Source organism: Zalophus californianus, chromosome 5 (assembly GCF_009762305.2).
Source record: "Zalophus californianus isolate mZalCal1 chromosome 5, mZalCal1.pri.v2, whole genome shotgun sequence".
Taxonomy (NCBI): domain Eukaryota; kingdom Metazoa; phylum Chordata; class Mammalia; order Carnivora; family Otariidae; genus Zalophus; species Zalophus californianus.
The window spans coordinates 52,729,454-52,751,355 of record NC_045599.1 but is presented as its reverse complement, the minus strand read 5'-3'; the positions used below and the strand labels follow the sequence as shown (position 1 = coordinate 52,751,355).

Here is a 21,902-nt window from a genome sequence, read left to right as displayed (position 1 = left end):
CTAATTTTTTTTGAGTTTGATTCTTACTTCCCTTAAACAAGGGTATCAGTGTTTGTTCTATTCAGAGTATCTTTCAATCTCTTGTAAGCATAAGTTGTATTAAGAACTATACGGGGCGCCTGGGTTGCTCAGTTGGTTGAGCGTCTGCCTTCAGCTCAGGTCAAGATCCCGGGGTCCTGGGATCAGGCTGCATGTTGGGCTCTCTGCTCGGCAGGGAGCCTGCTTCTCCCTCTCCCTCTGTCCACCGCTCTGCCTGCTTGTGCTCTCTCTGTCAAATAAATAAAACCTTAAAACGAAAAACAAAACAAAAAAAACTATATGATTTTTGGGGTGCCTGGCTCATTCAGTCAGAAGAGCACGCAGCTCTTGATCTCGAGATTTTGAGTTCAAGCCCCACGTAGGGTGTAGAGATTACTTAAAAATAAAATCTTTAAAAAAGAATGGAAGAACTATATTATTTTCTTCCCCATTATCACTTTCTGACTATGACAATGATCAGCATGCATACTGGGACTGTATTTCATGGGGAAAAAAAACAAAACACTTTTGGCATTAGGCTAGCACAAACCTAATTGAAATAATCATTATCTTAACAAGTACAGAACCCTTCTTATTTTTTCTTCTCTAGGTAAACTACTTGAAAACCAATTAACTATGAAATAAATATGTATTTATATGTTACTTAACAAAAGTAAATTCTCCTGTTATGTGTGCTTGATGTAATTTAATATCAGACTGAATAGCTTGTAACCTGGGGACAAGATAAAATTTGTTATTCCTTAAAACAAAAACACATCTTTACAGTACTTAAAGAATGTTAGAAAATCTTAAGAAATTCTACTTTTATTTTATCTATGCCAGAATTAAGATTATCCTCATATTTCCTAATATAAGAAAGATATGCTAAAATACCTGTGTCGCTGTAATTCGAGTACATGGGTTAAATAAGAATAAGCCTTGTATGAGATCTAGCAAGTCATCTCCTGCTGCAATGAAGATGTGTTGTAACGGGATTCCAGGAAAACTCTTAAATGTCACGAAATCTGGAAGACTACACATGTCCTGTAAAAATATTTATAATTCAAACTTAAGGACTGAAAGGCATATAGTTCTGAAATGAAGAACTAAAACTGTCAAATGGAGAATGTAATGATTTCCATCGAATTGCTTTGCACCATTGTCAGAAATCATTTGGTCAAATTCAGTGGCCATCCGGGGCACTGGACTTTCCATCCTGGAACTATGGCCCAGTTTGTTCATAATCTTGTGGAGAAGACCTGGTGCTATGAACGCTGCTATGACTTACTTCAAAACCTTGACTGGCCACATTTTGGCACTATGGCAAGGTTGAGCTGGTTCCTCTAACCCCTGCTGAGAGTCCTATAGCTATTCAGAGCTTGAAAAAAATTTTACACAGTTTCAATCAGAAGGTAGAGTCTGATTAAAATTTCTCTTTTCTAGTATTTATTCTCAGGAGATGGGCTGTAATAGAGTTAGGAAAATCTAAAGGTTTACAATTTTAATTTAAGAATAAACAAGTGAGGGGTGCCTGAGTGGCTCAGTCAGTTAAGTGTCTGCCATTGGCTCAGGTCATGATCTCAGGGTCCTGGGATGGAGTCCTGCATCAGGCTCCCTGCTCAGTGGGGAGTCTGCTTCTCCCTCTCTCTCTGTCCCGACCCCCTACCCCCTTCCTCGTGCTTTTTCTCAAATAAATAAAATTTTTAAGAATAAACAAGTGAGATTATCTTACTGAACTATAATATATAAAATTTAGCAACTTAAATTGGTGTAAATTTTACCCAAGATTTAAGTTTTCTTTTTTGTAGGCAATGTAATGGGTTAAAAATATTCATGGTACTGAGACATCTTAACTGTTGGTGAAAATTCTATAAATACACCCTAAATCCACCAAGATGTTGATAAACATGAAATACCCATCAAATGAATTATGCAGCTGTTAAAAAGAAAAAGGTCAGTAATAAATAGGTAAAAAGAGCAAGTTGGTTGCATAACAATTATATGGTATGATCCCATTTTTATTAAGAAAAGACAGAAAATGCAACTCTATGTTTATGTGCTTGTATATGTATCCTCTTAGCAAGACTTTCCACCAAACTGACAGTGATTAACCCTGGGATGGGAATTACTGGGATGGAGAAAGGGCAACATGTACAAAGGAGGCTGGACAGTATACCACAATTTTAACTTTCTATCTGATATAAATTTTTCAGAGTATACATTACTAGTAAATTAAGACAACGAATACAGTTCTTTAAGTAATATCTACATGACATCAACATGAAGAATCCTAACTAAATTTCAAAGAACATGTATGAAGGCTTACAGGCCACTGTTCCTCAGTTGGTGTGCCCAAAGTTTCAAATATTCTTGTTAGTTGATCAAGGTCTGAATCTCCTGGCAAAAAAGGAACCTGAAAGAGTGAGATGCAGGTATTTCAAGGTGGTTTATAATAGTTATACAAATAATACTATAAATTTAATAAAAAAACTAAACTGTGGGCACCTGGGTGGCTCAGTCGGTTAAGCATCTGCCTTCGGCTTAGGTCATGATCCCAGGGTCCTGGGATCGAGCCCTACATCGGGCTCCCTGCTCAGCAGGAAGCCTGCTTCTCCCTCTCCTACTCCCCCTACTTGTGTTCCCTCTCTCGCTATGTCTCACTCTGTCAAATAAATAAAATCTTAAAAAAAAAAAAAACTAAACTGTAACAAAAATCAAAAGGTAGTCTGAGGTATACTAGATGTGGCACTAGGTCCTACCACTGCTAACCAAATAAAGAGCATCATGTTTCCCATTTTATTCACTCCACAAACGTTTAATAAACACCATGTAATAGGTACTGTGCTAATTAATTAAACCCTAGGCATTTAAAGAAGGGAACAAGACAAGGACACTTGGGTGGCTCAGTCAGGTGAGTGTCCAACTTTTGATCTCAGCTCAGGTCTTGATCTCAGGGTTGCAAGTTCAAGCCCCACATTGGGCTCCACACTGGGCATGAAGCATACTTAAAAAAAAGAAGTAAACAAGACAGTCCTTGCTCTCCCGTAGGGTGCATGTAGGGAATGCTGATAATGCAACTAAAGGGGCATCTGCCAGATTATGTTTTCAGTGAGAGCAAGATACTAGCATACACAGAACAGCACCTAGCCCACTCGAATAGGTCAAGGAAGGCTTCCTAGAGGAAGTAGCAGAGAAAGCTGAAATATGAGAGTTAGCCAGAGGAAAAGTGTTAAGATGGAGGAAAACTATTCTAGCTAAAGTACAGGAGCAATGGTTGCCAGGCAGAAGAACATCTATATTACAATCTTATTTAAATAATATCTTGACATACTATTTCTTTGAAGTATAATGCAAACTTTAAAAGGATAAGTGATTACAAGTTAAAAATTAGAAACTAATAAGAAACAATTAAAATCCTTGCTATACACAGACATTATTTTCCAATCCATTCTCAAACATCTACGTAAATACATAGGAGAGTAAGAAAGAGTTTGCTTTGTGAATAACAGAGGCTTTCCATACTGTTAGAGGCCTTGAGAAAGTTTATCAACTCAATGAGATGATGAGATCAAGTACCAGCTTTCCAATATTTCTATTACTGTGGACCACTAACACCACCTCCACTAATCCCTGTCAAAAAAGTATTTAACTCTGCCAGTTATCAATTTATTCCAAGCTCACCCTTTTTGCCTTTTCTGAGAAAATAGATTTGGACCTTTAAATGTTTTTCTTTTGGCAGCTGAAGCTCTGTCAGTAGAGGCTGCTGGAGAAACATTATAGGAAGACTTCTGCTTCCTGGTTCTAGCTTATATGCCCAGCCGACTCCTGGGGCACTCCCAGCTTCTCTTCCCATAACTGTGGGAACCTTCTTCAGTGCCCAATGCACAGAGTAGCTTCCTCTACAGAGGGCTGTGTAGCAGAGTGCCTCCAGAAAACCATCTTTCCCAGACCCCAGAATAGCTTTCCTCTGTATGTAAGAGAACAGATTTTCAACAAGTTCTGTCAACACAGCTCTACAGCAACTTCTCTATCACCCAGCGTGCCACACCGTGCCCTTTTCAAGGTCTCAGTCCCAGGGTCCTCTTCCTTGGGTGCTCTGTCTCAGTCCTAGGGTGGCTGCTCCTTTTGACTATTCGTATATTCTTTAAAATATTCTCTTTGCTTGCTTTCTTTTTTTTTAAGATTTATTTATTTTAGAGAGAGACAGAACTCACACTCGTGGGGGGGGGGTAGGCAGAGGGAAAGAGAGTCTTAAGCAGACTCAGTGCTGAGCAGAGCCCAGTACCTGAGACTGCAACATGGCAGAAACCAAGAGTCAGACACTTAACCAAACGCACCACCCAAGAACCCCTCTCTTTACTTATTAGTCAAACCTTCATTATTCCAATAGCTAATCATAGTTAATTCTTAATATTAAACTTCCCTCTTTAATATGTGGTTTCTATTTTCTGACTGGATCCAGATTTAATACAATCCCTATGTATAACGCTGGACTATTATGTATATGAAATGTGTACCCAAAAAAAGAAACCTGAAGTTATATCAACACTGCATGACTATTTTTAGGCATGCTAATATTTTCTTCTCATACTTCAAAAGGTAATCTCCTACTTTGCAGACTACTAAAGTAAATTGTACTATAAGATCTGAAGAGGGGGTCCTGGGTGGCTCAATCGGTTAAGCATCTGCCTTCAGCTCAGGTCATGATCTCAGGGTCCTGGGATCGAGCCCCGTGTTGAGCTCCCTTTCCTTTTGCTCCCTCTCTCCACCTGTGCTCTCTCAAATAAATAAAATCTTAAAAAAAAAAAAAAAAAAAGATCTGAAGAAAGGGACACTCATCATCATAGCCTTAGTTTTTTTTTTAAAGAGTTTATTTATTTGACAGAGTGAGACACAGCGAGAGAGAGAACACAGGCAGGGGGAGTGGGAGAGGGAGAAGCAGGCCTCCCATGGAGCAGGGAGCCCAATGCAGGGCTCAATCCCAGGACCCTGAGACCACGACCCAAGCCGAAGGCAGACGCTCAACGACTGAGCCACCCAGGCACCCCATCATAGCCTTAGTTTTGTGGGCAGGCTGGCAATTTAATCAGATTTTAAGGATGGGTGTTTTGGTATGATGTAAAAAAAAAATTTTTTTTTAAATATTTATTTACGTAATCTCTATACCCAGTGTGGGGCTCAAACTCATGATCTTGAGATCAAGAATCACACACTCCAAGGCGCCTGTGTGGCAGTCAGTTAAGTGTCCGACTCTTGGTTTCAGCTTGGTTGTGATCTCAGGTTTGTGAGATCAAGCCCTGCATTGGGCTCTGGATTCAGCATGGAGTCTGCATGAGATTCTTTCTTTCCCTCTGCCCCTCCTGCTCACGCTGTCTCTCTAGTTAAATCTTAAAAAAAAAAAAAGTCACACACACTCCTCCAACTGAGCCAGTGAGGAGTCCCATGATGGAAAAATTTTAAGTTATAATGTGTGCACTTTGGATTTCAACTTGAATAAACCAAGTATAAAAGACATTTATGAGAAAAAGTGGGAAATCTGAACACAGACTGGTATTGACTTATCCTTCCTTTTCTTGAGATGATAATGGTATTGTAGTTATAATAAAAAAAATTCTTATTTTTTAAAGACATAGTAGTATGAAGAAAATAGCATGATATCTGGGATTTGTGGCAAAAAAAATGTGGTGTGAGAGAATTATAAAATAAAGCTGGTCATGTGTTAAAAACTGTTGAAGCTGGTTGGTGGGCACACTGAGGCTCATTTTTCTCCCCAGACATTCCCCTGCTGAAACTCTCATCCCTTCTGCTTCAATCTGGACTAGTTGCTTTCTGGGCCTGATGCACACCTGCTTCCTCAGAACTTCCTTTCACTATTAAATGAGGAATTCTATTCACCCCTTTTCTGTGCTCAATCTCATGTTCTTGGGATCCTACACCTTTTTTTTTTTTAAAGATTTTATTTATTGGAGAGAGGGACGTGACAGAGAGCACACAGGTGGGGAGGAGAGGAAGAAGCAGGTTCCGCACTGAGCAGGGAGCCCGATGTGGGGCTCAATCCCAGGACTCTGGGATCATGACCTGAGCTGAAACCAAGAGTTGGACGCTTGCTAAGGGAATGATAATTCATAACATTAGAGGCTATGTTTTGTTTTGTTTTTTTTTAAAGATTTTATTTATTTGACAGAGAGAGACACAGCGAGAGAGGGAACACAAGCAGGGGGAGTGGGAGAGGGAGAAACAGGCTTCCCGCGGAGCAGGGAGCCTGATGTGGGGCTTGATCCGAGGATCCTGGGATCAGGGCCTGAGCCAAAGGCAGACGCCCAACGACTGAGCCACCCAGGCACCCCAGGGACTATGGTTTTATCTTGGTAATGAATGAACTGTGTTTGGGGGAGATGACAGATTCTCAAATGTAAACTCTGTGTTTTTGTAAGTAGCAGAGCTGTCACACAGCTCATCCACAGGACCCATCACTAGCAGAGGGATTACTATTCATCTTCAAATCTAAATGTGTGTTTCTTCTGCACCCAGAGGAGCGAGCTTCTCCAAATGATGCACAGAACTCACACCAAACTAAAAAAGATGTTTGGGAAGGTAACTTTTCTTTGTGGCATATAGAAGCTACTTTCTGTGTTCAAGGAACTAAGAACCTGTATTTTTATGTCTCGGGTTCACATTTCTTTAAATACATATCACTTGAGGAGAAGAGTAGGGGTTGGAAACTGGAAGGCAGGGAGGAAAACACTCTCAGCTTCAGAAGGATTCCCCAATATTCCTTTGCCTTCATCATTCAGAAAGGCTAAACTAAACTTTATAGCTCAAGAAAAGTTTCTAAGGCACCATCTTTCTCTCCAGTGAGGGTAGCGAGACGATGTTTTATTTTAAGATGGTTCGAGTCCAGAGAAATGCTTACAGGACCACCACATCTGCTTAGTTTGAACAGAACTAAAATAATCTTACACACACTCTGCTGAGAGTGCAGCTGTGGTGGCTGGTTTTACATATCTCCTAAAGTGTAATTTTAACAGCCCCAAACAAAAAAAAGTCCCAGGACTACAAAAGTGCATCCTAACACTTTTAGTTACAGCAGAGATGTTACAATATTACAGCCCAATGAGTTTTATTATAATTTTATTTCAGATTATAGAAACGAGCTATAATAAAATCTTTATTGTCCTCAATGAGAGGTCTTCTCATCTCATATTAACATTAACAAAAAGGTTTGCTTTGGAGGAGGTGGCTTTTTTTTAAAATGGTCTGTTTTTTGGCAATTTTTGGAAGAATGGTGCTGAGAATTATCTATGGGAAGATAATTCTTACACAAGTTGTACAAACAGCTATTACAATATTGTAGTGTATACATCAATCCTAGACTTACCCTTAGAAGCAGCTCTGCTAATATACAGCCAACAGCCCACATGTCCACACCTACACCATACATTCTAGCTCCAAAGAGTAACTCAGGGGCCCGATACCACCTGAAGACAAAAAGAAATAATGTAATCTTTTTTTTTTTTTAAAGATTTTTTATTTATTTATTTGAGAGAGAATGAGAGATAGAGAGCACGAGAGGGAAGATGGTCAGAGGGAGAAGCAGACTCCCTGCTGAGCAGGGAGCCCGATGTGGGACTTGATCCCGGGACTCCAGGATCATGACCTGAGCCGAAGGCAGTCGCTTAACCAACTGAGCCACCCAGGCGCCCAAGAAATAATGTAATCTTAAAATGGAATTATTAAAGTATTTCTTGGACAAAACTCCTCAGCAAAACATCATCCCACTGATGAAATTCACTTTTATGGATATATTAACTCAAGAAAAACTGGCTATAAAACCAAGCAGTTCCAGGGTGCCTGGGTGGTTCAGTTGGTTAAGCGTCTGCCTTTGGCTCAGGTCATGATCCCAGGTCCTGGGATCGAGTCTTGCATCGGGTGCCCTGCTCAGTGGGGAGCCTGCTTCTCCCTCTGCCTCTGCCTCTCTTCTCTGATGAATAAATAAATAAAAAATCTTAAAAAAAAAAAAAAACAATCAGTTCCATACTGGAAATTATACACATCCTTGGTCCATTTACTCTCCCATTCTTAGATGACTAACACCTTCTCTCTCCTGAACCTCTCAACACCATTCTTCCTCTAAGTCAATGACCTTACTTCCGACTTCACTGAAAAAAAAATCCAAGTAATGGGGAAAAAAAAAAAAAGGAAAAAGAAAAAAAATTTCCATGGACTCACCTATAGTCATTTATAATTCACACAATCTGCCTTTCCCATCTGTAACTACAGATGAACTGTCCTGAACTGTTCTTTGTTTTTTTTTTTTTAGACTTTATTTATTTGACAGAGAGAGACAAAGAGAGAGAGGGAACACAAGCAGGGGGAGTGGGAGAGGGAGAAGCAGGCTTCCCGCGGAGCAGAGAGCCCAAAGTGGGGCTTGATCCCAGGACCCTGGGGATCATGACCTGTGCCGAAGGCAGACGCTTAACGACTGAGCCACCCAGGCGCCCCTGTCCTGAACTGTTTTAATGCTAATATGTCAACTTGGGGAACCAGGTAGCATGGTACCATTTTCAAAGATACTGAAATTCTCTTTCTCTTACATCAGTGTTTTCTTCTTCACTAGACTTTTCCCACTAACATTCGAACATACCATAATTTCTTCAGCCTTAAAAAATAAACTAAGAAACAAAGTAACAAACAAGAAAAACTTCTTTAGGCCCAACTTCCTCTAACAGCTACCTCCACATTCTCTGGTTATTCTGAAAAGCTGTCTGTTCTTACTGTCTCCAATTCCTATTTTCTTATCCTTTTAAACCCTTTCAGGGGGTGCCTGACTGGCTCAGTTGGTACAGCATGTGACTCTTGATCTCAGGGTCCTGAGTTCAAACCCCATGTTAGGCCTACATAGAGCTTACTTAAAACAAAACAAAACAAAAACAAACAGGGACGGCTGGGTGGCTCAGTCGGGTTAAACATCTGTCTTCAGCTCAGGTCATGATCTCAGGGTCCTGGGATCAAGCCCCACATTGGGCTCCCTGCTTAGCAGGGAGTCTGCATCTCCCTCTCCCTCTACCCCCCTGCTCACGCTCTGTCTCTCTCTCTCTCTCTCAAATAAATAAATAAAATCTTTAAAAAATTAAAAAACAAACTAATCCTGCACAATATAAACTTTCAGTTTTTTAAGTGATTCTTACCTGGTTACAACCTGATGTGTATAAGCTCTATTGGGGCTCCCAAATGATTTGGCCAGGCCAAAATCTGCCAGTTTTAGAACTCCATTTTCATCTAGCAACAAGTTGTTTGGTTTTAGATCCTGTATCGTGGAAGTTTTAAATAAACAAGTAAGCAGGTGGGAGAGAATACCATAATGATATATTTAGTTGGCTTCACTTTAAACTTTGCAAAAAGCAGGGTATAACCCTAAACTTAAACAATAATCAGTACTTTTTTCATTGACGTTAAAATCTTACCAAAGCAAAATAAGATTGGTTATATTACCTAGTGAGACCTTCGATCAAGACCTTGGGTCACTGAGCTTCAATTTACCTACTTCATAGGGTTGCTGTGAGAATTAAATTTAACATTTTTCTATAAAGAGCCTACTGTAGTGACTAAGAACTCAATAAACAGTTGCTGCTATTTATTAAGAGTAATACATATTAACTTCAGTAAATAAAAATATTATGCATTTAGAGAGGATAAGGAATATATTCCTTAAAATCTATACTAAAAAGATACTAACAATAACCTAAAAGGGATTCCAAGTTTAAGATCTGAGAATTACTGACTATAAATTATATATTCTTAGCTATTTATCTAAATAGAGTGCCTAAGAACATCTACCTATTGAGATTATCAGCCTTGTTTCAATAGCTGAATGTTTCTAACATTGACTAAACCATTTCAGAAACTTTATTTCATTACTTCATAGAATTTTAGTTACTAGAAATAGTTTCCTAAAAATATTTTAGCATTGTATAATTTAATCCAGACTCTCACTGTATTTTTTTTCTGTCACAATAGTATAAGTATACCACAAGAACACCGGACTTAAAGCCAAAAATGTAGATTCTAATACTCTGTCAGTTACCAGCTACTGACCTTGAAAAAATACATGTAACCTTGGTCAGGTGATGTAGCAACTTAGCTCTTCACCTATGAAAAAAATGAAGAACTGGGTCTCTTCCATTTCTAAATTTTACATGGTATTTTAGAGTCTTCATGTCACCACCTGGTGGAACAACTGAAGGGAACACCCAGAGGAAGGAGGAAAAAATGGCGCGGCTCTATTTTTATTTTAACAATATACATATTTAGACCATTTATGTAATAATTGACTATATAAAACTTGACTAAAACATAAAGAATCAATCATACTTGGTTAAAAACCTTACCCTATGTAGAATCCAATGTTGATGTAAATATTCCAACCCTTGAAGAGTCATCAACATGTAGGCTTTGATGTGTGATGGTGTCAGCACAAGACTATTATCCTTTATTATAACCTGTAAATCCAGTACATAATATACAATTATTCCAAATAAATCACACCATATAAAATCACATACAGACATAAAATGAATTTATCCACAATACAAGAGAATCTCAAGAAACACTGCCTAACTCTCCCCTTAGGAAGCACTGTCAGACTTTCCAGTTATGTGGGTAAGGAAAGTATCTCTGCTGGTGCTTTCTCTCTTACTTCTTTGTAAAAGGCATTAACATAGTGAACAACAAGAACAAAAAAACATAGTGAACATCTGTTGTTTTGCTTGCCCAATGATGTACAGTCCCTTCTGATAATAGCATTCAGCATTCCTCTGGGAAACCACCTGGTTAAAACAGACTGTCCACAACCTGTGGCCTCTAGAGGTAGATACATGACCCCGGCATAGCCAACCACCACACTGAAGCCTGCTGTCCAGAAGACTGGTTTAGGGATGGACATGTGATCCAAGCCAAGCTAATCAAACAGGCCAAATACTTCTGCTAGAATCAAAGGGAACAAATCACCTTCTTTCCTCACAGATTATTAAACTCTAAGGATATAAGCCTGAGGTGCCTGAGCCACTATACTGAGAAATTATGCCCATGAGGAAAGGGGAAACAAAGAAGAAAACAGAGCTGAGTTAAAGTGCAAGACTGAGTTCTCATGGCATTATCTGAGAACTGTGCTTAAAGCCAGTTTATTCCTAAACTTACAAGTTATATTAGCTAAAAGTTCCCATTTTTTTTTAGAAATCAGATTTAGATAAAAGGTATCCAAATTGTAAAGAAGTAAAGCTTTCACTATTTGCAGATGACAATGATACTATATAGAGAAAACCCTAAAAACTCCACCAAAAAACCACTAGAACTGATCAATGAATTCAGTAAGGTTGCAAGATACAAAATCAATATACAGAAATCTGTTGCATTTCTAAATACTAATAATGAAGTAACAGTAAGAGAAATTAAGAGCGGGGCACCTGGGTGGCTCAGTCGTTAAGCATCTGCCTTCGGCTCAGGTCATGATCCCTGGGTCCTGGGATCAAGCCCCACATTGGGCTCCCTGCTCAGCGGGGAGCCTGCTTCTCCCTCTCCTACTCCCCCTGCTTGTGTTCCCTCTCTCGCTATGTCTCTATCTGTCAAATAAATAAAATCTTTAAAAAAAGAGAGAGAAATTAAGAGAACAATCCCATTTACAAAAAAAAAAAAAAGAAAGAAATCAGATTTAGGCAAAATATGCCCTTTTCAGTGCAGAGTTCCATTAGTTTTAACAAAGACATCCAGTTGTGTAACCACTACCATAATCAAGATAGAGTTCTTTAACTCCCACCCCCACCCCAATCGCCTCAGGCCCCTCTATACCCAATACTTTCTTCTACTCCCAACCCTGACCACCACTGATCTGATCTGTTTCTTTAGCTTCGCCTTTTCCAGAACATCATATAAATGGAATCATACAATATATAGCCTTTTGAGCCTGAGTTCTTTCATTTAGCACAATACATTTGAGATTCCTCTATACTGTCTTATGTATGGGCAGTTCATTTCTTTTTATCCCCAAACAGTATTCCATTTTATAGCTATACCACAGTTTGTTTATATATTCACTAGATGAAAGGTATTTGGATTGTTTCCAGTTTGGGCAATAATGAATAAAGCTGAACATTTGTGTACCAATTGATTTCTGTGTAGACATATTTTGGTTTCTCTTAGATAAACACCTGGCAGTAGTATTGCCAGATTGTTCTTTAGCTGTGTATTTAACTGTTTAAGAAACTGCCAAACTATTTTCCAAACTGGCTGCACCATTTTGCATTCTCACCAGCAGTGTATGAGAATTTCAGTTGTTCAACATCCTTGAATCGTCATTTTTTGAGATTCAATTAGTACTAAGGAAAAGCATAAGATCTTATTTTCTCAAAAATAAAACAAAAAACTTGGCTTTCAAAAGGAGGATATTCTGTGATAATATGGAAAAGGAACTCTAAATTCTCAAAGGCCTAATATTCATTTCTTTAAAAATAATGTAAATAAAGTATAGGGAACTTGGTAGACAGAAATGCTTTGAAATCCAAATCTCTATATCTAACACTGGGAATATGGCTAAACGATTCAGAAGAAAAAAGGAAATAAACATTTAGGTTCTCTTTTGATAAAAAGAGAAAAGAAAGTCCTCTGGGAATCTTAATCTTACCTCCAGATCAGTTTCCATAAAATCAAAGACAAGGCTAATATTAGATTTATGTCCAAAAGCATCAAGGAGCTGCAAAGCAAAATAAAATAAAATAAATAAAATGTGATTTTTCCATAAAATACTCGAAAACATTATACCAACTAAAGTAATCTTTAAAAATTTAAACAAGCATGTGGCCTGCTGATAATTCCCTGCTAAATTTGAATTATTAAATTTGACATTTATCCTTTTTCTTGCTAGGAATTAGTAATTTGAGGCACAAAAATACTACACTTTATTCTTTTTAAAGATTTTATTTATTTATTTGAGAGAGTGAGACAGAGCACAAGCAGGGGGAGGGGCAGAGGGAGAGGGAGAAGCTGACTCCCCAGTGAGCCGGAAGCCTGATGCTGGGCTCCGTTCCAGGACTCAAAGATCATGAACTGAGCCAAAGTCAGACACCTAATAATCAACTGAGCCACCTAGGTGCACCTAAACGTTACTATTTTTAAAAAGTCGGGGCACGGGGGCGCCTGGGTGGCTCAGTTGGTTGGGCAACTGCCTTCAGCTCAGGTCATGATCTCAGGGTCCTGGGATCGAGCCCCGCATCCGGCTCCCTGCTCCGCGGGAAGCCTGCTTCTCCCTCTGACCCTCCCCCTGCTTGTGTTCCTTCTCTCGCTGTCTCTCTCTGTCAATTAAATAAATAAATAAAATCTTTAAAAAAAAAAAAAAAAGTCGGGGCACGTGGGTGGCTCAGTCGTTAAGCGTTTGCCTTCAGCTCAGGTCATGACCCCAGGGTCCTGGGATCGAGCCCCACATTGGGCTCCCTGCTCAGCGGGGAGCCTGCTTCTCCCTCTCCCTCTGCTTGTGTTCCCTCTCTCGCTGTGTTTCTCTCTGTCAAATAAATAAATAAAATCTTAATAAATAAATAAATAAAAATAAAACGTTACTAAATACTTAAGTTCTCCTCCAAAATTTTGAGTTATAATTAAGAAGTAAATTAATGAAAACCTCATCTCAGTCTCCAATTCGGTGCTCAGTATTTAAGAAAAATCCTATAAACAGCAGTGGCAGCTATCATTCATTGTATGCACCCTCTATGCCAGGCTCTATTTCCAGGTACTTTACATGCATTCAGTCGATTAAGTAGTCTCACCACAACCCTTTGAAGTGGAATTATGTCACCAAGTTGTAGGGGAGCTTACTCAAGATCTTATGCATGCTAAGGCTCTCTATGCTTCAAAATGATTTTTGAGAAAATTAGGCCACATGCCAATATTAAATTTATTTCATCAGCTGTATAGCTTTAAAGACACTGCCTAGGGACGCCTGGGTGACTCAGTTGGTTAAGTGTCTGCCTTTGGTTCAGGTCATGACCCCAGGATCCTGGGATGGAGTCCCACATCAGGTTCCCTGCTCAGCGGGGGTCTGCTTCTCCCTTGCCCCTCCCCCCCTGCTTGTGCAGGCTCTCTCCCTCTCTCTCTAAAATAAATAAAATCTTAAAAAATAATAAAAATAAATAAATAAAGACACTGCCTACAGAATCAATTAGAATAGAAAATACATATTAGCGTGATAAACTTTTAAGCTTTTTTGAAAGGTTCACCTAAAACAATTCATCTTGCTGAACTTTCAATCAACATCTACCACATTCAGAAATGACAGGGTCCCAAATCCCAGAAACAACTTAGATCATACTCACACCAATTATATTTGGATGACTTAGCTCCTGTAATAATTTTATCTCTCTTAAGGCTGTTCTATTTATACCTACATGAAAAGGCAAAGCACAATGTGAAAAATAATTCTGACATCTCTAATCTTACAAACATATTTTTGGGGATAGGTTAGTCTTTCAGGAAATAGCAGTGACTATAAGAAAAATAAGGACTATTTTAACAATTTTTTTGATACCTGGTTTTCTTTTACTTTATTTTTAAAATAGCTTAACAATGACTATGATAAATGGTGATAAAAAGTATTCACTTTGTACCATATCACTTGAGAAGACTGCTGGAATAACAATGTGATAGTGTGTAACATTAAAGCAATTAAGTCAACAGCTTCCTCTTTCTTGCATTATGTTAGAAACAGATTCTTTTTTTTTAGAAACAGATTCTTGATGCTAACAACAAAATAGTGGTAAGACAGTATCTTTCCCAATAGAAAGGATAGAGCTCAAAATTAAAAATAAGATGTGGTACTATCTGTTAAATAGAAGAAAGGTCCTTTTTATAAAAACCAGTTCTTGAGGACTAAACAAGACTTAGCATACAAGTACAAAATGCTATGGAGGAAGGGTAAAACCATGTTTTCTTCCATTCATCTATTTCAGCATGAGCTTTCTGTACTTCCATGAAGTTGTATCCAGAATTTTCAAAGTAATTAGAAGCTCAGAAAAAGAATAACCTTTTGCAACACCTTAAAGAGTAATGAAGACAGCAAAACAAGCCACTAATAACCCTGTTGCCTTACATTTACTCAGATGACTTGGACGACTTAACATGACTCCAAATGGTAGATATCACAAATATCCTGTCTATCCTGAGTTTACTCTTCTATCACCCTGCAATAACTCTATCTAGAACCACTTTGCTAACTTCCTTAGTGAGAATAAAAACTTTTCCTGTTCTGTCAGTTACATGGAGTACTCACCATCTTTAGCTTCTGATCTATGTCCAAGTTTAATCTGGTGGGGGGGGAACCCAAATACATTAAAAATGTTAAATTCTTTATACTTAATTCATAACATATAAACATTTCAGAAACTTAGCCACAGTAAAAACACGTAGCAACGTATATGCAAGAAGGGAGTGGAAATCATGAATTTGAAAGGCAAAATTAACAATATAAGAAAGGATCAAGTACCTATAATTCCTTGCCCCTTAGTTTTTGAGTTACATTCAAGTAATGGAATTATGAAAATGTCTCCTTTATCTTTGCAAGATTAAATGTACAAAAGTAACTGAGGGCATACTGACTAATAAACAACAACAAAAAATCACTTCAAGTTAGCCTACTTGGGAGGAAATATGACATATAAACATAAAATAACATGTTTAATATGCCCAATAACATGTTCTTAGGGAACACATTTTCCAAAGAGCAAAATTACAAATTATGATGGACACAAAAAATGGTTAAACTGTTGTTACTGTTAATACACATAACAAAACAAAACAAAAAAAGCACAACAAATTGCATTAATAGGTTCAGGCTTACACCAGTCTCTTAGTCACTGCTTTATATAATGACTACATGTAATAAAAAATACAAGAAAAAAAAATTACTTCTGGAAAAACACAGCTATTCTACCTTTAAAAATATCTCCCAGCTAAATGCAAACTGGTACAGCCACTGTGGAAAACAGTATGGAGATTCTAAAAAAATTAAAAATATAATTACCATATGATCCAGTAATTCCCCTACTGGGTATATAACTAAAGAAAATAAAAACACAAATTCAAAAAGATATATGTACCCTATGTTTATTGTAGCATTATTTACAATAGCCAAACTATGAAAGCAACCCAAATGTCCATCGAGAGATGAATGGATAAAGATGTGTGTATATGTATACACACACACACACACACACACACACACACACACACACACACACACAATGGAATGTTACTCAGCATACACACAATGGAATATTACTCAGCCACAAAAAAGAACGAAATCTTGCCATTTGTGACATGAATGGATCTAGAGGGTATAACACTAAGTGAAATAAGAGAAAGACAAATACCATATGATTTCATTCATATGTGGAATTTAAGAAACAAAACAAAGAAAAGAGACAAACTAAGAAACAGCAAACTACAGAGAACAGATGGCTATCAGAGGGGAGGTGGGTGGGAGAATGGGGGGAAATAGGTGAAGGAGATTAAGACTATACATCATGACGGACACTGACTAATGTAGAGAATTGCTGAATCACTGTACTGTATACCTGAAACTAATGTAACACTTTATGTTAACTATGCTGGAATTAAAATTAAAAAAATAAGATTCTTGGTAATGATAAAAATAGATTAAAAGATATAAATAAATATATACATATCTCCCAGCGATATACTACAAACACAACTTTTTAAAGGAACTACTATAGCACCAAAAAAATAAGGCACTCAGCAATAAATCTGACAAAAGATTTGTAAAGCTTTCCAAAACTAAATAAAACAATATGAAAACATGCTTAAAAATGAAACTAAAATAAACAACACATTCATGGATAGCAAGACTCAGTAATCATAAATATGTCAATTTTTTTTAAGTTCAACCAAATCTAAAGCTCAACAGCATTTTTTAAAGAACACTGACAAATCAATTCTAAACTTTATATGGAAAAGTAAGGATCTAAGAACAATTTTAAAAATTTTTACATTTTATAAACACAATAAAAATACATTGTTTTCATGAAGCCATCTACTTCTTCACCCAGATTAAACAACTATCAATATTTTGCCACACTTACTTCATTATTCATCCTCCCTTTCTGCTGGCTAAAATGTTTTATAACAAACCTGAGATTTCATGTCATTTCATCCCTATGTATTTAAGTAAGCATCTCTAAAACATGGGACATTTTCTTACATATTCAAAATACCATTTTCATACTTAATAATAATGCCATAGCAGTATGTAATACCTAGTTCATGTCAAATTCTCCTGATTGTTTAAAATTTCCCAACTAGCAGATAAAGTAGCCAAGATAATTTTGAAGAAAAACAGGTATGTTTATCTTATCAGATTTCAAGGCTTTTGAAAGACAGTAATAATTAAATACACTATAGTATCTGAGCAGGGATGGGAAAAAAAAAAATCAATCAATGGAAAAAATAGTGTGCCCAGAAATGGATCCAAGTATATACTGGAACTCGGCATTACAACTAATGCAGAACTTTGTGTTACAATTCACCAGGAAAAGGACAGACTATCAATAATGCTGGGACAGCGAGGAAAAAATATTGGATCGCCATATGACACAAAGTAGAAAAATTAATTCCAGATGGAATAAAGACCTAAATGTGAACAGCAATACTTTAAAATTTTTAGAATATAGAATCCTTAATAAACTGGAGGTGGCAAGCAGACAAAAAAGAAAACCATAGAAGAAAAAAATGGATAAACTCAACCAGAACAGAATTATAAATTTCCGTGACCCAGAAGATACCATATATAAACTAAAGTCTAGGCAAAGACTGGGAGAAGATACCTGGAGTACAGATTTCTGACAAAGGATCAATGTCCAGAATATAATAAAGAATTCCACTAATCAACAGGAAGAAAAAAATTTAAGCACCCTAACAGAAAAACTGGTAGGAGAAAGTCTAAAAAGCCAATAAATCTAAGAAAAGATGATCAATCTAACTGGTATTCAGAGAAATAGTAATTGAAACAATCATATACCAATTTTGATCCAGGTAACTGACAAATGTAAAATTTGTATTTGACAATACAAACATGGTAAGAATGTGGAGGGAGGTTAAACTAGTCCAAGCACTTTGAAGAGCAATCTGACAATATATGGTGAGGCTGACGCTGTATATTCCCTAAAACAGGCATGTCTGTAGGGCTGTATAAAGGGAAAACATAAAAAATAACAAAATAGCTTAAGTGTGTGCATCAAGAATTTGGACAGGCAAATTTTAGTGTAGTTATATGATGGAATCTAATCACCAATGATCATATATAAACTACATCTACATGTATCCATGTAGAAGATTTCAGAAATAATGCTGATTCAGAAAAACAAACTGCAAAAGAATATTTACATACGGGGGGGTGGGGGTGGGGGTGGGGGTGGGCGGGCGGGAAGGCAGGCAGGCAGCCAGCCAGCCATTGAAAGAAATAACCTAGAAGGCCACCAATAGAGGATTGGTTAAATAAATGGGGAAACATTAATTGAGTATGATCTTTTTAAAAAGATGAGATAGAGATCAATGATTTTTTTAATAAATTTCAAAAGAAATGAAATTTTACACTTACCTCTAAACATACTTTAAAAGTCTAAGATACAATAGGTGAAAGAATATTGAATATTCATTTTTTGTAAAATTAAACATAAATGTTAGTAAATGAACAAGTGTAATACTTTATAGCAGAAAGACTAGATAATGTCTAAAATGAGGTAAGGGCAAGCACTCAAGAAATAACAATATAAGCACATTATTTAATGAAATACAAGTAAATGCCAGAGGAAAACTACAGGAGTTGTGATTGATCTAAGGAGTGAAAAACAGGGCTAGAGGAACCAAGCAGCTTAAAAAGCCTGGGCCTTTTAACTGATTTTTTAAAGCCACAAAGCAGCATTACTTGAAATAAAAATTAAATGTAAAAGAAAATTCCATCGTGAGTAACCTTCAAGGGGTAAAAGTCTATCAGAGAGAAACAGGAGGGGCACCTGCGTGGCTCAGTGGGTTAAGCGTCTGCCTTGGGCTCAGGTCATGATCTTTGGGTGCTGGGATGGGCCAGAGTAGGGCTTCCTGCTCAGCAGGGAGGCTTCTCCCTCTGCCCCTCCCCCCACTCTCAAATAAACAAATAAAAATCCTAAAAAAAAAAGAGAGAGAAACAGGATGGATTCTAAATCCTAACTTATGTTAAAAAAAGCAAACCCCCCCCTCCCAAATAAAACAAATCCCACTAGGACTTTCAAACAACTACATAACTCAGTATGCCAACAATGAAAATTGTATCAGTCAGGTTAATACTTTTTTTTAGGTTAATACATTTTTAATGAATGTCTACAAATGTACTGGACAGGATCCTAAATATAATTTGAGTGGAAGTAAATAGACAATAAGCTCACAGATAAGAGGATTTCAGATTTTGATAAATGTTATGAAGATAATGGAGAAATATGGCAAGGAACACTAGGGAAGTAGGGAGGCACACCTATTTTAACTAGAGTGACCGGTGAAGGCCTCTATGTAGGGGAGACATTTGAATGAAATCTAAAACTTGCCAAGTTTTAGAGAAAAATATACTAGCCAGAAGGCAGGCAAATCCAACGATCCTGGGAATGCACTGAATTTAATGTGTTCAAGGGACAGAAAGGTCAGTGTGACTAGAACATAATGAACCACAGGTAGAATAAAAAAGGTAACTTTAGAAAGGGTCAGAATAGATAAGGACTTTTACACAGGAGTAGCTACAATGTTGGATTATAGAATTTAAGTTGGAAAACAGAGATGAGAGAAATCAGAAAAAGTAAAAAGATAACAGCAGGAATAATTGTGGAGAGGGTGACAGGGAGTGGGTGTAAGTGAATCAGGGGACTAGGCTTCAGAGGAATTTTGAAGGAGAAATAAATTCAAATAGCAACAGGAACAATAAGGAGGTGAGGACACCTGGGTGGCCCAGAGTCCTGGGATCCAGCCCCATGTGGGGCTCCCTGCTTAGCGGTGAGCCTGCTTCTCCCCCTACTTGTGCAGTGCGCTCTCTCTCTGACAAATAAATAAAATAAGGAGGTGGAGGTCACCTACCCCACCATGAGATGTGACAAAAACCTCTCTTTGAGAGCATTACTGATTTCAGTAGCATGGGAAAGAACAAGCAACCTGGCAGCAAAACACCTGGATTTAAATCCTAGATTTAGTATTAGTATCTGTGTCATTTTGACAAGTTACTCAATCTCTCTTGGTCTCAGGTACCTCAAGTGTAAAATAAGGATACTTCCTACTTCACATGGCTATACTTGTAGGGTAAATGAAAAGAATGTACGTGAATGTGCCTGACATGTAGAAAATTAGCTACATATGACCCAAGTTTCTTGAATGAATGCAAGTAAAAAAGCTACTAAAAAGGCACATCAGTGTTAATGCTCACGAAAGCCTTTCAAGGAAAATCTGTACACAGAAAATACAGATGATACACATGACGGATGCAGGTGCGGCAGAAACCGTGACCTGGGAATATCACGGCACTAAATAGTTCTGAGGACCCAACAGATGGGGACTTGGTCCCCTTGCCTACGTCTGAGTTTATAAAGCAAACATAATATATAGCTTCCTCTTCATTTCAATTCCAATCAATGGGACAACAAAACTAGTTCAACCCGAGTTCCATCCTGAACACAAGCACTAATAAATTCTGTTTTCTCTGAAAACGACATAAATATCTCATTAGCAGAGCACGGTTGAGAGTCGTAAAAAGCCCAGGCATCAGCTCATACATACAAACACCTTCAGAGACTCAAGGAAAAATAACAGTAACTCACTTTCTTAATGGCGACAATTTGGTTGGTGTTCTTGTCTCTGGCCTTGTAAACCGTGGCAAACTAGAGAGAAAAACAGAAATAATCTGTTTGTGGGAGCTTTTTGTTTGTGATTGCCTTTTTACTTACTTAGTTTGGAAAAGCAAAGAGCCCGGGATTCCTGGATCGGATTCGTGGCGGCGTGGAACGTGGTGAGGCAGGCCACTTCCCGTCCCAGTCTATCCTTCAGAAAGGACAGGGCCTCGAGGCGCCTGAGTGGCTCAGTCGTTAAGCCTCTGCCTTCGGCCCAGGTCATGATCCCAGTCGAGCCCCGCATCGGGCTCCCTGCTCAGCGGGAAGCCTGCTTCTCCCTCTCACACTCCCACTGCTTGTGTTCCCTCTCTCACTGTCTCTCTCTGACAAATAAATAAAATCTTAAAAAAAAAAAAAAAAAGAAAGGACAGGGCCGCTTAAGGGCTCCCCTCGAGGGTAAACACAAGGGGCAGCAGGTGCGTCTGGACAGCCTCGCCCAAAAAGGAGTAGCCAGGTCAGTCCTCTCAATGGCACCAGAAAATCTGTGAGGGTGTGAGGCGGCTTCAGAGACCGCCGAATCCCTCCCGAGAGCCTCACCTGTCCCTCCCCGAGGAAGTCCAGTTTTTCATAACGCTTTGCTCGCGACTTCACGTCCACCGCCATCCGTCGCAAGAAACTCGACTCCAACTGAAAGGATAGAGTTTCCGAGACACCAATAATTTAAAGCTACCTTAAAGCCTCCAACAGCCACTTCCGTTGAGTGGGCGCCGAAGCTTTATTAGCTCCGCCCCGACTTCCGGCTTGGACTTGGGCGCTGCTAAGTAAGTCCGGCTAGAGCCCGCCCTACGGAAGCTGAGCGAGGCAGGGTTCATTGGCTTTTCTGCGCGGTCCCCGCCCTGTCACACCGTGGCTTGTTGGTGCCGGAAGCGGAGTGTTTTCGCAGGTGACTCTGTCACCCTGTTACCGTTTTAACTTCGATATTCCCTTCAGTAC

At 38.4% G+C, this 21,902-nt stretch overlaps 1 protein-coding gene across 10 annotated transcripts in view; it reads right to left on the bottom strand.

The window, feature by feature from the left end:
- Nucleotides 1-21,902, bottom strand: part of CDK7 (cyclin dependent kinase 7) — a 46,564-nt gene extending 24,662 nt beyond the window's left edge. For 3 of the 10 annotated variants that reach the window (XM_027604748.2, XM_027604747.2, XM_027604749.2), the window contains exons 1-10: nucleotides 21,507-21,885; nucleotides 20,901-20,960; nucleotides 15,329-15,362; nucleotides 14,376-14,443; nucleotides 12,695-12,763; nucleotides 10,407-10,517; nucleotides 9,207-9,325; nucleotides 7,397-7,496; nucleotides 2,345-2,431; nucleotides 913-1,062 (exon numbers count right to left, since the gene is read on the bottom strand). In XM_027604748.2, the coding sequence (XP_027460549.1) occupies nucleotides 913-1,062; nucleotides 2,345-2,431; nucleotides 7,397-7,496; nucleotides 9,207-9,325; nucleotides 10,407-10,517; nucleotides 12,695-12,763; nucleotides 14,376-14,443; nucleotides 15,329-15,362; nucleotides 20,901-20,960; nucleotides 21,507-21,572 (864 nt within the window). In that variant the 5' untranslated portion in view covers nucleotides 21,573-21,885. Of the gene's footprint in view, nucleotides 1-912; nucleotides 1,063-2,344; nucleotides 2,432-7,396; nucleotides 7,497-9,206; nucleotides 9,326-10,406; nucleotides 10,518-12,694; nucleotides 12,764-14,375; nucleotides 14,444-15,328; nucleotides 15,363-16,078; nucleotides 16,114-20,900; nucleotides 20,961-21,506 lie in introns of all 10 variants that reach the window. The other 7 variants (XM_027604752.2, XM_027604745.2, XM_027604751.2 and 4 more) reach the window with 7 other exon arrangements.